Source organism: Colossoma macropomum, unplaced genomic scaffold (genome assembly GCF_904425465.1).
Source record: "Colossoma macropomum unplaced genomic scaffold, Colossoma_macropomum, whole genome shotgun sequence".
Classification (NCBI taxonomy): Eukaryota; Metazoa; Chordata; class Actinopteri; order Characiformes; family Serrasalmidae; genus Colossoma; species Colossoma macropomum.
The window spans coordinates 26,248,120-26,265,010 of NW_023494804.1; the positions used below are offsets into that span (position 1 = coordinate 26,248,120).

Sequence of the window (16,891 nt, forward strand, 5' to 3'; positions counted from 1 at the left end):
GTGACAAGGGGAGTCCTAACTTGTTGGTGGAACTGGATATGACTAAATTGGAGAGAAAATTAGGAAAAAAATCCCCCTAAAAATCTATTTGCTAAAAATCTAATAATTAGTAATAATAATACAAATCTTAAGAATCAAATAATTGACTTGTAAGTTAAATGAAACAGATTCTGTTAAATCTAACCACAAACTTAAACCTATTAACAAAAACCAATAATCTGTTAGAACAAATCTGCACTCTTTGAGAAAAAATAGGCAAATTTACATTGTATAGCTTTGAATTTGATTTATACTTGATCCATTTTTATAGATAAAGGTAGGTCATGCTGTTTTATAAACCACATAATCGAATCTATTTGAGATTATCTGACAACTTGACTCGTGGTTTGAAGAAAGCATGAGATGATTTTGGCATGCCGTTTGCACAATGCTAATTGGTAGGGTTCAAGTTTCCGTATTTTTACTGATTGACTACGTTTGTGATAAAAGGAAAACATAAGTTTGTGTGCATCTGCTTTAACGAACATTTCACTATTTGCTGGCTTTGATGCCAGCAGTCTGTCTCACTGTCTCACTTGAAAGGAATTATGCGTGAAAGTGGTAAAATTGCTGGGGATGCTTTATTTGTTCGAAATGTCCTTTAGCCCACTGAGTTGTATTTGATACGCTGATGAGAGCTAAAAAGAGAGTGCTTTAATAGGTTATCTGCACTTGGGCTTGGCTTATCACCTCAGGGGACGCTATGGAAAGGTTTCTGCTCTCAACAGTGAAGTTTCTCCTGACTGATTGCTGATGACTTTTTTAGGGCACAGACATACAAAGTTGTTTATTTATTCAAAAACTGCAATGCAAATGTATTTCTCTCTTCTGCTGTGTCTGTGCCGGTCTCTCGTCCCTTCATATCTCTCTCTCTCTCTCTTGCAAGCACCACTCTCCCTCTTTCTCTGTCTCTCTCATCCCCCTCTGCACTCTCTCTCTAGAGAAGAGATAATACCCTCATCAGCAAATGTACGTGATTATCTCACAGGACTGCTGATTCTTTATCTATTTTTTGTCATCAGCGTGACAGAAATAGGACAGCCCCCTTAGTGCCATGGAGATCATGGCCCGCCCATGTTGGCTGGTGTCTGGCCTTTTCAAATTTAATATTCAAAAATGCCACCACCTACGGCTTCATAAAACTTTCTTTAAATGACCCAGATGAGATTCTGTGCATAATGGAAATTATGGTTATATTCAGTAAGCTATTTGGAAAGCATGTCATGACTGTATATTCTGTGTTCTAGAGCAGAGTATTTCAATCATTTTCTCATATTAGAGATCATCAGAGTTGAGCCACACGCTATCTGATTGTTGTATACACTGAATTTGGACTTAAACTGCCTCCGTTGGTTGTTTTGACTGCTTATCCTGGACCTCTCACTGTCATCTCATTCTCATTTCTGGCAGCGTGAACAGACATTAAGGCAAGACCAAAGTAGTTTATATTTCCACAGAATCATCTGTTTCCCGCAGCGCCTGATTCATTCAGCCCGGGTGCTGTTTATCTAAGCCACTGCGCTGGCTGAGACCACCTCGCTGGCAGTAAGTCTGCCACTTCTGCCCCAGTAGGAAAACAAAAGTGTGAATGAATGGGCATGCTTTAATGAAAAAGGAGCTCTGGCCTGTTTGGTTCATATATATTCTTTCCATGCACAATAGTGTCTTCTTTTTCCTTGTCAGGACTGGATCAAGTGTAACAAACAAAGGCAAATTGACCATAGGTAAATAATAGTAATTTAAATGTCTGTCAAGGGTAGAGCTGGGCGATATGGCCAAAAACGTTATCATGATAAACAAAATTCATATCGTTCGATATCGATACATATCGCGATAAATGTCAAATCATGATTTCTTTCACGTTTGAAGGCTGATTTTGCTCCTGGGTGGTTAACTGTGGTTTTAAACTATCACTTATGGTCCGATCATGACAAACACTCGGCAAACAGTGGAACCTTTCACTAATCTGTCATGGAAGAGTGGGAGAAAGTTTCTGAGCTGTTTTTATCAGCTGGAAAAGCACAGCTGCAATTTTTGTAATAGACATGATTTATGAAAGAAAACAGATTATTTTTAGCTGTCTGGTGACGAGCGCTCGGCTACCCCGTTACAAATGCTAAACAAGTGGCCAACAACAGCGCTAAACTCTTTAGTGTCTCAACATCGTCAGCTCGGTTCGGTAGGTCACTGCTGTCACTCCTACCACATCCATGTCAGAGCATATCACAGTATTCAGACACCAGCTAGCGACGGCTGGATTTCTCTATGCTATCGCAGTAGTTTAAGGGGTGAACCGCAGTATATCTGACGTTCGCTGTGTAAAAGCATTATCTGCAGTGTGAATCTCTCACACCAGTCACAGAGTCCTCCTTTTAGGTATGTTTAAACTGAAAGCGGTGATTTTGTGTCTTGTTTGATCTACCTTATCATCAATTCACCGTGTTGTGCCGGAGCGCTGCTTCAAGTTAGCCAGCAGCTAAAAACAGCTAGCCTGGAAAGATAGCGCTCTCCCGCTCTCCAATGCCTCATAGCTTCCTCAGTTTACTTTAGTTTAAATCAGGGCTGTAACGAACATGAACCCACTTCTTTCTTTCACTTTCGTTGCTCGAGAATGCACTAATACTAAAATATGACGGTTTGGCGCTGTAACACGGCGCTGTAGACGTGATTTAACACCGCTGAAGTTGTTAGGATGTACGGAAAGAGGTGAGTTCACTGTAGGACAGTATAATTACACCACTGATCTCGTCACTCACACTCGGTCACAGGAGAACAGATCGTCGGTCGCTCCACTCAAACAGGGACTGTATAACTCTGCGTTTCAGCCATTGCTAAAGTATATTTGGCGACCCTTTTTTTACTCGTGGCCCCCTCCCTCTCTAATCAAGTCGGAAAACTCGGAAGTGCGCCCTCTCCTGGCGACAGCAGAGTAGTGTCGCTTTCCTTGCAGTAGAAAATGCCACCAGGGCTTTCGCTAAAACGTGGAAGTGTGAGAACGGTGCATTATATCGAACATTTATCGACCGTCGCATCGCTCTATCGAGGAAAAGTTATATCGCGATACTTATCGTTATCGTTTTATCGCCCAGCCCTAGTCAAGGGTCAACCTAAATTTAAAGGACTTTTACAAAACATTGGAAGACTAGGTGTGACAATAAAGGCAAATTGACTGTAATCATAGACTAATGATTTCTGTTAAGGGTCAACATAAATTGATAGAGCTTCCAGTTTTTACCGAACACCGCACTGCTTAACCGGAGTCAGCACTCCTGTTTAACAGGAAAGGGAAGCAGATGGAAATCATTTCTTTTACCAAATCAAATGCATAGCATGAGGCATGCATAGTGAACACCAATCAGATTTACTCAATTCAGTTCCATAAGTAAAATGACACTATATCAAGACACTGCTGCAGAAATAGTAATAATGATAAGAATCTAGACTATACACATTGCAGTTCAGACAGACATGGCAACAGTATGAAGATGCTCAGGGACAGAGTATCACCCTGGGAGCTCATTTTTGTCTCACTCCATCTATGTATTTTGTCAATTCTATTTTTTTGCTTTTCCCAACACTTGTTAGATCAAACCTCGTAGACCCTTTTGACAGAAATATACAGCTTAAAAGAATAACAACAAAGAATAAGCCAGAACTTCCCCACTGATCTTGCCAGGTTGGAGATATTCCTTACATGTGTAGTGCAGGATATTGTAGTGAAATAGAACTGTATGTCATTCAGGTGTCCATGGATTCAAACACATCAAAACGTACGTGTCCTGGTGCTGGTCCAGCACTGTACTTGTGACTCCATTGATTGATCCTTCAAACTGAAGTGCTTTCATGATGCTCAACTTTCCATTTATACATAGTTGAGCAAGTCTATTATCAGTATCCCCTGTTCCACACATGGAATTCTACTCGTTCTGTTTGTCAGGTAGCGCCCAAAAGAGGACACACTTGCTTTCAGTATAAAGCCTGTATGTCTCATCTACTGTAAAATCACAAATACACCAATATGATAAAGGAATGCTAAAGAAGAGGGGGAAAGCATTTTCTTTAGTCAGAGAAAAGCCTTGCGTGTGCTGTGAGCGAGAAGAAGATCTTTTGAATGTCTGGAGTTAATTTTCTCTGGGTGCTGGATTCCACAGAGTCAAATCAATGTTCCTAAACCTTTAAACTGCACGAGCCTGTATGTGGACCCACATTACAATTCTGCACTCTCGTTACTACCTAACTTATATAAATTCTCAGATTTATTACATCTCAAGTCTGGTGATTCAGTTACTGCATGGAATACTGTACAGACTGGCTGAGTTATGTGAGCAAGGAATGCAGGTGCTGGCTTTCAAAGAGTTTATTTTATAGTAGACACTGAGCAATTTATATTAGCTACTGAATAACTAGTCTTAAGATTAATAACTGAATAATGATCCTGCAGTTTGAGAGATTTTGTCAATGGTAACCTATTACAAAGCAAAAAACATATATTTGTTCTAGCTGAACAAAAATAAGCACTGTAAGAGTTTATTTCTTGTGTAATTATACTGCATCTGTAAAGGTGGACATTATTTTTGAAGTCAAGATGCTGAGTTATGTCTGTAGTCATGTATCTTCTAAGGTGTGGCCTAAAGTGTAGCTTGATGGAATTGCTAAACCAGCAAAGTGACAAGGCCATGTTCTAATACATTAAACAAGGCCTCGTCTCTTTGCTAATGCAACAGATCTTAAAGCTAGAGGAGCAGTGAATTCACATTGCGAGGAAGGTCAGAAGAGTACTGCTAATTCTTGCATGTATGACATTTATAAATTTGGAATATAGATTGGCATATGTATTTAAGGGCCTGTAGGAAGTATTGCACAAGTAAATTATATCTGTGAGTCTAAGGAGTCTGGAACATAAACCCTGAAGGACATACTGAATAAAGAAATGCAGACCGATGTTTATCTACTGCTTCTTTTCATAGCCTTATTGATCCTTATTAGGGGAGAAATTGATGGTGATTAACAAAAAGGGGAGAAAAATAAGTTCAGTTCAGCTGGTCCTGAATAACGGAGGAACACCTGTGCATAGTATTATGCCAGCCCTTTCAGTCTCAGCTTATTATCTCCCCACTGCTTCTTCTGTGTAATTACATAATGGTCCTCCATACAGCAGAGGAGAAATACCTTTGCAATGTCTCGCGTTTAGGCCCCCTGTCGTGCTGTGGAATGAAATCCATTTGAGAATCAGCCTTCTTTTTGTCCGATCATAAATGAAGGCACTGAACGGGAGGCTCCAAACAGCTCATTTGAATAATTGAGCGCGCCACGACGGCGGCAGACAGGGCGGCGAAGACGGTGGATGATGTGGAGCAATTAGGCTGGGCAAACAATGCAGCGCTGCTGTCCCACCAGGGGGGGCTCTTCTCTCTACCTCTCAATGCCTCCTAATTGCAACTACTGCCCATCCTTTTGCTTCCGCAGCAGTGGCATACACCCCTGCACCATCCGGCCTCCTGCGCTGGAAGGGGGCATTTAGTGTAGGGCATTTTAACCATTTTTGATGTTACAATATCCAAGAATAGTCTTAATAGTCTTTGAATATCCCAATGAGAAATTTGTTGTTTTGTCAGGAACAAACATGAAAACACAGAGGGTTTAACATTTGTTAATTTGAGCACAGGTAGCATGAAAGGTGATCTGTACTTAATTGTTTGGTTGATTTAGTGATTTATCTTTGTGTTTTAGGTGTATGTGATTTAACATTCTACCTACAGCTGCCCTATGGAGCAATAACTTTTAAGTTGCACAGCTTGCAGTATACAAATTTGTCATTTTTTTCATATTTCCATATGTAGCCCTGCTTAGGGGTCACCATTTGCATTTACAGCATTCAGCAGACATTTAGCACACAATTGATATTATTTTTTCGTTCAATTCCACATGCCTTTTACATAAAGCTGTAGAATATATATCGGCCCTTAGTGATATTGCAGAAAACATATGCATGCAAATACAAATTAGCCCTCTACCTCTACTTACAATATGTTTGATCAAACACAGTTTCAGATAAATATTTCTGTTGGTGTTTTGATGAATTAAGGTATTCATAGGGCAGAGCATAGGAGAGAGCTGAATATTGAATACTGCAGGGGACAATTTAAGCTAAGAAGAAAATAAGAATCAGAAATATCAACAAATTAATCTGTTTCAGGTCTGTCAGGTCTAGTGTCTATGGAACTGCTTAAGAACTGTATCCAGTAGATGTGGCTGATTCTGTCCTATATAGATTTATTACATGTTGCTCATGTAGCATTTTAAGTTGCAGTCTTACAATCATCTTGTTATTGCTTGACGCCTTGGTGTCTTTCTCTTCCATCTGACTCATTGTCGCCGTTCTTGGCAGACTCTAAGGCACAATGAATATGGTTTCACTTAACTAGACATAGGGTAGGATATTTTCTTTCATGCATTTGACAAGATTTTGCTACACTTGCCTAAGCTTCACATACAAAATTGGTAAGAAATTGGTTTCTAATAGTATTTGTATTGTTAACCAAGAAAAACCCACTCTGTTTTATTGTTTCCCCTTTTCCTCAGCAGGAAAACTCATTCATTTTATGAACATGTGGCTAGCTAGCAAGTAACCAAACCCATTGTCTAGACGCTTGTCAGGGCTCAATAAAATTCGAGAAGAATAAAAATGCAACCATTGGCTAGATATCCTAATAGGCCGCTTGTGTGCTGCTAATACTATCTTATAGAAAAAAGTAATCAAGTGATGCTATACAGGCAAAAAAAACAAAACAAATGTATCTGTTTTTTTTTTTATATTAGCATCAACAGCACACTGTATTTACAGCTTTCATCACTCCAGAAATCCAAAAACATTTCTTTCTTTTTTCTTTCGTTAGTACATCTCTGTTTGACGTGCACTTCACTGACTCACCAAAAATTTGTCTGTCATGTCTGAGGTGGGAGAACTTTCCAGTCTTCAAACAACAACAGAGAACTAAGTACCAATTGTCATAGTTATCAGTGCCAAATGTATTTGTGCAATGACATGCATTTGTGACAAGAATAATGTATTGTACTCTGTTAGAGGGGGGCTCACAGGTTGTCAATTGAAATATTGGAGGGGATGCATCCCCTTGCCCTCTGGTTCCTATGCCCCTGTCATAAGGTATGCAAATTATTTTGGTCAGAATAATGCAGGCTGGTCTTTAACCATGTCACATGATTAATGCACCAGTGTGTTCTTAATGTATTGCAGTATCTAGCAATATAATTGAAACAAGGCATTTGATATGCAGCCCTTCTTATATGCATACCTGATTAAGTGTGATGAAGACAAGATGGGTTTGGATATTTGGATATTTGAATAACCACACCCATTGCTAGTTCATTATTCCTCCAGGCCAAGGGTGGTGCTGTCTCTATATAAAGACCCCACTGCAACATGCTGTGTTATATTCATATTCACATCACAGGGGTGTAGCCGCAACGCCCCAGCTTCCACTCCCACCCCTCCTCCTCCTCTCCTCATGTCTGCAAGTGACTCTGGAGCTCATGCAGCTGTCTAGTGCTTCTCACTGGCTGCTAAGAAACCCAGGCTGCTGGCTGGAAACATCATGATGTGCAGTCTCGAGTGTGGGCATGCATTAGAGTGAGAGACTGGTGTTGCAAATTCAACTGATTAGTGAAGCTTTTCCTATCAAGAGAGTCAAAGAAGGGGAGAAACTTGGAGCTCTTTTTTACCTGTCCTTCTATCTAATGCCATCAGTGTGAGGAAACACGTGCGTTGCCATTTGATGGTTTAGACTTTGATTAGAGGCGACAGAACGCATGTCACCTGAGGTGGATGAGCTGCGGGGTGTGTGTGTATGTGTGACAGGAAGCGTTTGACAGCGAGTGCACACACAGCCATATGGCATCATGTGTGTGTCTGTGTGTGTGGCACTTTCTGACTGAAACGCTCCACGTTCTCTCGGTGCCTTGATTGACAGGTTGGCCTCAGGGCCCTGTCTCTGTCATTGATGTTTGTCAGAGATGCTCCTCTGGGACTCGAATATCATCCAATTATTACCAACCTCCTCCATTTCTCTCACTCTCTCTCTCTCTCACTTTCTCTCTCTCTGTGTGTCTCTCTCTCTCCCACGCATCCTCCCAGGCTGTTTGAGCATTCCAAAACATTATGGAGGCTTATGAAAGAGAAGGGCCGCATTTTGACACTAATTGGCGATTTTTTTCCGACACGATGTACCATTAGTGCATGTTTGGTATTCAGGATGAACCTGTTAGAATAATGCATTAACTCACCTTGTTGACACTTAATATTTAGAACAGCTGCCAGTTGGTGGTGTAAACAAACTAAATGCTGAAAATTTCTTTTTCTCTCTCATCCCCCTCTCCAACTCTGTTTTCTTGCTCTGTGTCAGGCGTGGGTGATATAACAATTTGATATCTTCATCAGAGTAAATTACGTCACAAGGTTTTTTAAAGAATACTGACCGACTGCATAATTTAAGAGGGGCATCCAAGTGATGTAGCTGTACAGCAGTACTTTTGCATTACAGCGGAGCGAAGCAGTTTTTATTTTGCCTCCCATTGTTTTCTGTGGAGACAGGTGGCAGTCGTGCATGGATGATAGCAGCAGTGGCAGCAGGGCGAAACAGGCGAAGAGAGCAAAAAAAAAAGTTGAGAATTTCTGAACTTTACAGAGAAGCGTATTTCTCCAGGCAGTGGCTAGCCAGATTGTTGAGATGTAGTGCAGTGCATCCATAGTCAAGCTACATGCTGAAACCAGTGAAGGTTTTGGAGAAGATTGGGGGAGATTATTAAGCTGTCTGAAAAATTTAATAACAATATTTGGCCTTTTGACCTGTGTTCAGAGCACAGAACTAGAACAAAATTTCACCTTGTTGTCAGCCCTCACAAAAAATGAATTTCATATGTAAAAAAAAAGTGGTTTTTGCACGCTTATTATGTTAAAAATGTGTTCATGTGACAAAATATATAATCACATGAAAATTTTCTTATAAAAAATTCCCAAATTTCCTGGTAAGTATAGACAAACCTCTGGAAAATTAGTAAATTGATAAAATATCCTGGAAATATTAGTGAAATCCTAAAAAAATGTGCAGTTGTGAAGTGTGAAGGCCAATGATTTCATATTTGAACATATTCTTTTTTGCGTACTTTTATTTTACATTGTATTTTAAGCTGCTAATGCCCAGTTTGAGTGTCCATTCATACCTATTATAGTTTGGAATGCTACAGTGTTGCACAGGGACAGATAGGAGGACGCTGTGTCAGAGTGCCTTGTTTCTTCTTCAGTTACTTCTAATATTTTAGTAGAGCTGCGTAAGTATATTACTAAGTCAGTAAGGGGTCATTAAGGATTGTATTGTTGACTTTAATGTTAAAGGAATGGTTTGGCAAAAAATCAAATGTACACAATTTTCCGCTTAGCCCAGATGTGGTCGGTCGGCAGACAACGCTAACATAAAAATGCATTACCAAACTTCTTTCAACCTGCTCAAACCACACCCAGATCTTCATTAAGGTCCCACAGACTTATCATTATGCAACACGACTGTGAACTATAAAAGTGAACATAACTATGGGCAGCCACTTTGAACAACAGGGCCTATATTCACAAACCACCCCAGGAGTAGTGCTGATCTAGAATCAGTGTTTATGACAATGAGTGTCATAAATATGGAGGAATCAGATTCAAGATCAGTCCTGTTTTGTGAATACAACCCTGCTGTTGTCCGAAATGGCCGACTTTAGAGATGAAGTTTTGTTCATTTTTATTATTAAGTCATATTGTGCTCAAAACCACATTTACAAGTCTGCGCAGCACTACTGAAGACATGAGTGTGGTTTGAGCTGGTTGAGAGATATTTTGAGGATTTATTTTCACAGGAACAGTGCAGGATTATTTGAGTTCCGGTGTGTGTTAGGCTCGTAGCTCCAGTTCTAAAATAAAGAAACTAAATTTGGACTCCAAACACGTCTTGGCTTATTGACTACATCTGGGGTAAGCGGAAAATTGGGTAAACTGTTTCTCCGAACTGTTTCTTTAAGAATGATGGCAGTAGTGCATGACCTTTCCTGAGCAGCAGCTCTTTTGTAAATAAGTCAGAGGATTGTCCTGGGAAAAGATTTCCCTAAAAAGAGTTTGATATAGTTTTTGATAAATCTCTTAAAAATGTAGCAGTGAGGTTTTGCTGGTGCATTTTGTCCATTCCAATTTTTGAAGACTGGGAAAAACAAAATATCATCATAGTGATTCTGTATTGTTACATTTGGTAATTTTTGCCATTTCCCACACCTAATCTCTCTCTCTCTCTCTCTCACTCTCTCTTTCATTCTGTCATTTAGTGCTGCGGGACGATTTCAGGCAGAACCCTCAGGATGTGGTGGTTGCAGTAGGAGAATCAGCAACACTGGAGTGCCAACCTCCTCGAGGCCACCCCGAGCCCACCACCTTCTGGAGAAAAGATAAAGCTCGGCTCGACCTCAAAGACGACAGGATTACTGTGAGTGCTGGCTGCGTCCCACCTGAACAACAGAGTTGTTGGCACACCCCTTAAGCTATATTCACATATCTCAGTCTGTACTATAGTATTTTCATAGCATCCTTAGCATTCATCACTGCATTTCAAGTTCATGTTATGTACTGTAAGAGATTTAAATCAGTGTGCATGACATGATGCCTAAAGTGTTATCCCAATTAATTTGACCTTTGCTCAGATCCGGGGTGGGAAGCTGACCATATCCAACACCAGAAAGAGTGATGGGGGGATGTATGTGTGCGTGGCAACCAACATGGTGGGGGAGAGGGAGAGCGAAATGGCTCAACTCTCTGTGTTTGGTAAGGGACAAGTAATGTATCACACCTTTAACTGTACTTAACTGGAACCTGAAGTTAAATTGAAGTGTGTAATAGTAATTTTACATTCTACTGTTTTTAGTTATGCCTTTGTGTGTTTTGGTAGAAAGATAGACAGATGTACTTTCTGGATTCCTGGAGGCGAATTCCTGGATTTGAGTAAAATATAGTGGACATTGTGTACACATAGTAAACAGATATATAATTATGCATGCTTCACATGTTTACACATACACACATTGCAGAGGAATCAGCGCAAAAAAAAAAAATATGACATAAATTGCACAAGACAATAACCTCCAACCAAAACATTAACATTTAGTGGTGTGCATGTAAAAAATAATCAAACTAACAAAACACAGAACTAAGAATAAAATCTGGGGTGTGAAACGTATCGATGCATCATGATCAATAAATCTAAATCAACTTTAATGATTTTGGAATGTTATAATTGATTATAACCAACAAAACAAAGTGCTCGAAGTCTAACCAAAAGCTTGACTTATTGTTTTTTATCTGTATTTTGCTACTATATAAATAGTTCCTCCAGTCACATTTGTATATTTAGCATAAAAAAGTATTTCTGAATTATTCCAAGATCAAATTGTGGCAAAATTTGAGATTTTGTATTGTAAAAAAAACCTTTTCATATTGCACAGAACTGCACAAATTATAATCACATTGTGAATAGTAGTGGACATTATACCAGTTCATCTGATGTATTCATTGAAATTATTCTAAAAGTATGCATTTTGTCACAACCTTTATACCAGTGTGTCACAAACAAGCACAGATTACGTAACGTACACGCAGTGCAAAACACACTAATGCTATGCAGTTTAGCTGAATGGCTAATGGCACACATAGCTAATTGGAGTCAGGGATGTTTTAGTCACATTTCATGAAAAAAGTAAGAAAATTTGTTTGAGGGAACAGACATTAGCAAGAAATATATAAAGAAAGGCCGATCTCTTGGGGTAAGCCCAGTTTCCTCTCGTTTTGCCTGTGACACTGCCTCCCTTGGTCAGTTGCATCAGACGAATCTTTTTTTTATGTATTTCTTGCTAATCCCATTAGCCATTCATGGGCCTGGTCCTCACATCAAGCTGAGAATCTACAGCTTAAGAGCTGCTACTGACTGTGAATGGCTGTAATATTTTCAAAACTCTTGCGTTGTCCTACATACTCGTAGGTGTAAGTACTGTATGGGACGCACTTACCGTCAAATGACTTGAGAAATTTGTGCCATCAAGTCGATTCTGGCTCCTGGCTATCATATGGATAGTCTTTTTTCCAGAGCATCCGGTCTTCTGTTTGGCTCTTCAGGCTTCTTAATGGCTTGCTCACGATTCCTCTGATTGTCTCCATCCATCTTGTTGCAGGTCGTCCTCTTGCTCTTTTATCTTTCTAGCATAAATATCTTTTCCAATTAATGTGTTCTTCTCAGAACATTCCCAAAATAAAATAGCTCTAGTTCGGTTATTTGAGTGAGGTGAGGCTTGATTTAATCAGGGATTCATGTATTTGTTTTCTTTGCCATTTAGGATATTCTTAAAAGTCTTCACCAAAGTTCAAAGAGATCAGTATATTTCCTGTCATGTTTTTATGTTGCCCAGCTGTCACATCCATAAAGAGTCACAGAAAAGACCATAGCATGGACAGTTCTGATCTTTGTTTGTAGAGACACATCATTTGAAGATCTTTTCAAGTTCCCTCATCCTTATTCTGCTGATTGTTGCGTTTCCTGACTGCTGGATCATTTGCTTTTAATAATTGATTCAAGTAGGCAAAAACTGTCCACCGCTTTTCCATCTTTACAGTCAGTGGTAAAGTTAGCAGTCTTTCCCATGCTCACAAGCTTTGTTTTCTTCATTTTGAGCTCAAGTCCCATTTTTTTCCTCTCTGATCTTTGACTTTCCTCCTAAGAGCCTTCAGATCTTCTTGTTTTTCCACTATGATTGTCATGTCATCCACATATCAAAGATTATCAATGTTCCTCCCACCAATCTTGAATCTATGAACATCTTCCTCCAGTCCTGCTTCTCTTATTATATGTTTAGCATACTGGTTGAGCAAGTATAGTGTTAGTAAGCAGCCTAACTCTTATAACCTTATGTGGAACAAGTCCATTTATAGATTTTCTTTTTCTGTGTCTGGCTGTGGCTTGTTGGTCATTGTAGAGGTTCCTAAGTTTATCTATGTATCGTTCAGTTCTGTTTTAACTATTTTGCACAAAACAAGTTCCGTTTAATTTATTGTTAAACGTGATTCTTATTAAACGTGAAGTGACATCACATGATAATAAACCACTGTTAACCAACAAAATAGGTTTACTTAACCCCTTAAAATTTCAGGCTTATTACATACTAAGGCTAATTATTCAGTAACTACAGGGACTTCCATGCAAACTGGCTGAGCTATTCTTAGGTTATAGAATAGAATGTAATAAAACTTTGGGCCCGGCTGGTGGGCCATAGCCATTTAAAGGGCTAAACATCTTAAATGGTTTTATTTGACAAAAATTAACATCCACTATAAATTGTAAGGTTTAACAGTAAAATAGAATAGAACACAAATCAGAATTTGTGTATGTGTGCTTACATTTACACACGTGTTTGTTTGTGTGTGCAATATGCTCATTATTACCTGCTCACACGTGTGCATACATGTGTGCATGCACTTGTATTTGTGTGTTCCAGAACGGCCCACGTTCGTGCGCAGGCCAGTGAACCAGGTGGTGCTGGTGGATGAAAGTGTGGAGTTCAGGTGTCAGGTGGAAGGAGACCCCCCTCCTTCGCTGCGCTGGAGGAAGGATGAGGCAGAGATCCCCCGAGGCAGGTGAGGGAAACCTCCCTCATGGCACCTACCTTTTTGCCTTTCACTATGACTGAACTGTCCTGCATTGATCTGCTGCACTGATGTACTGCATTGTACTGCATTTGATTCCACAGGCCAGGCATCCCTGATGTACTGCTTTTGTATGCTGCGTGACAGATAGCAATAGATTAGAATGCAAAGCTTGAGGTCAGAATGCAAATGGTGTTCTGTAAAGCTGAGCTGCAGTACTGTGGATTTGTTATGGCATGCATGTTAAGAGCATGCTGCTTTTTACTGGAGCTTTTAGGCAGTACCATAGAGATAAATGGATACGAGGACAAATGAAAGAAATGAATGCAACCTTTATAGGTGTCTGTGGACTGTGTACACTGTGTGTACAGTGTGTCTTGAATTGGCATTTTACAAAAACTACTTGTTTCTTTCTTGAAACTGAAAAGGCAAAGGCACTTTTTTAGTTATTGGGGGTTAAGGTTAGGGGTAAGTTTAGAAAATTTATATTAATTGTTCTGCTGTTGTAGCCCATTCGCCTGAAGGTTTGATGTTTTGTACATTCTGAGATGCCTTTTGGCTCAGCACAATTGTATAAAGTGGTTAGCTGGGTTACCAAAGCCTTTCTGTGAGGTTGATCCAGTCTAGCCATTCTCCACTGACCTCTGTCAACAAGGCAATTCCGTCCGCAGAGCTGCTGCTGACTCGGTTTTTTTCTTTATTGCAAAATTCTGAGAAACTCTAGAGCAGTGGTTTTCAACCTGTGGGCCGCGGCCTGCAAGTGGGCCACAGTGGTACCGCTAGGGGACTGCGGCCAATATGTAAACATTTAACAAAATGCTATTTTAAATATGACTAATTATTCGCAAAATTATTCGCATATTTAGGTCGATCTTATTTATTAGTTTGACAAAATGCTAGCTATGTTAGCTATGCTATGATAATATTTTATAATCTGGTGCGAGACAATGTAAAATATTTCTCGTTTCAATTGCATGGAATTCATCCATCATGGATTGATGGTTACAACAAGGTCTTTCAAAAGAAATATGCAGAGGCTGGACCACCCACAGGTGGAACAGTCACCTTATCTCAGACTGCGAAAAACAAGAAAACCAAATATAAAGTGAAACAAAGAAGATACAGCAGTGACTCCCAAGCCTTTTCATGTTTTGACAAAAATGTACAAACCGGCAGCATGTCTTCGGGTGAAATTATTCATTTTTCAGGATATTATTATTCATAATAATTATTCATATTTCAGAGGAGATTAGATATAATTTAATCCACTTGCACAGTGAAGTGGATATCTGTTTCTGTGTGGGTTAATAACACTGTGTACATAAAAGATCAGGTTTAGTTCCACTCTTGTGTTGTTTACTCTGAGCTATTCCACTGCAAACTACAAGGCACAAATACTTAGTACAAGTACTAAGAACATACTTACTTATTTTTCAGTTTAAAAGAAGTATACTGTTAGCACACTTAAATAAACTTCTTTTTTGTAACAGGTATTACAACATGTCTCTCTTTGGTTATGTTTCAAAAATATTATATTATATTAGATTAGATTATAAAACTATTTTAAATTAATAACACATTTTCTGAACCTAATAATAAACCTAACCCTAACCTTAAACTTTACTAAAAGTAAATGCTTTTGCCTTACTAGTTTGAATATGAATGAAACAAATCAGGACATACTGTACATGTACATGATTAGTCAATACTGTACTTGAATGTGGTCATACCCAAGGCTATGGAAATGGACAGGGAAAGAGGGAAGGAGAGAAAGAAGAGAGAGAGAGAGCAGCAGGCTGTAACTGCAGTGTTTGACAGAGGGCTTTGTCTTTTTCCGTTTCCATCCCCACGAGCTTTGTTTCAGAGCTTCAGCCCCCACTGGCTGTTCAATACTCTCCACACAACAAAGGCTTCGGCTTCAGATGAATGATGGAGTACATCTACTGCTTATGTGTCCACTGCTCATAGCTTCATAGTTAGAACACGCACAGCAGTCGACTAGAGCTGTTCTTTGCACAAATCCATAATTGCCTTGCTCTCACTGTGCCTCTGTGCTAAATTGCCACGCCACTGCAGCATTTTCTGTGCACACATTGCATCAGTCTGGACTTCAGCCTCAATTTCCATCTCATTATATTACATTAGCTAACAGAGATGGCCATGCTGAATGGCAGAATGAAATCAACTGTCTGTATTACATTAACACTCCATTAGCTTGTTTTAGAACCAGTCAAATCAGGTAGAAAGACTCCTTTATTTGGCCTAATAGTACTGTATTTGGCAGTGTTTTTGATATGAACGAGGTCATAAGCCCTGACTTGGAATCTGGAATCAATTAGGATAGAGTATCAGTTATAAGACTGTATACAACTGACCAAATTATGGACCTCAACTGGGAGTTTTGGAATGATATGTTCACTATTTATATGGTTATCTCTAAGCTTTGTTTTTTGTCAGGCTTGGTTACGGTGTTTAGAGTAGGCATGTGCATAGGTACTCATGTACTTGCTTAACCGTTCAAGGTGCCAGTTTTCAGGTAGTTGTGTATTGTGTTTCATTGTGGTAAAATTGTTGAAAATATATGGGCTAACAGTTCAGTGGAACGTACATATTAACATAACTCTTAAACAAGAAAATTTTGCTAGTATTTGCGAGTAAGTATTATATTGTTATGCTATAGCACTTCAAGACCCAGGTGCCTTAACGTGAGCTTGTTGCTAAGGGCGCATTGCTAAGGACGTGAGAAAGCAGAGACAGCACATCCTTAAAAGATAGCACAGGCCCAGAAACAGAGGAGATATATTCATCTGGCAAACTAATGTATTGGCATATCATCCACCGAGGACAAAAACAATTGCTGTAGAAGATCCTCATCAGCATATGGTGTCATTTAGGTTAGTTCTAGTATCTCAGTAGCTCATCTGAGGCAGCCTCCACATTTCGCTGCCTGGGCTGTCATGTAAAAAGGTAAACCACAGCCCTTTATTAGTTTCAGATGAAATCTGTTCTTTTTTTCTCTTCTTTATTTTATTTATTTGTGCTGCTGTTTATTCCTTTCCCGCAGTTAACCAAAAGTCATCATGAACTGTTACTTGTACTCAAATATCAAAATTAGTCAAAATG

General features: G+C 39.4%; 1 protein-coding gene across 1 annotated transcript in view; it reads left to right on the top strand.

Moving 5' to 3' along the window:
- The window catches only part of LOC118824789 (roundabout homolog 2-like), a 138,649-nt gene that overhangs the window by 70,519 nt on the left and 51,239 nt on the right, over positions 1–16,891 (top strand). Inside the window, exons 3-5 of the mRNA XM_036595192.1 lie at positions 10,411–10,568; positions 10,783–10,903; positions 13,621–13,759. Of these exons, the coding sequence (XP_036451085.1) occupies positions 10,411–10,568; positions 10,783–10,903; positions 13,621–13,759 (418 nt within the window). The remainder of the gene's footprint in view (positions 1–10,410; positions 10,569–10,782; positions 10,904–13,620; positions 13,760–16,891) is intronic.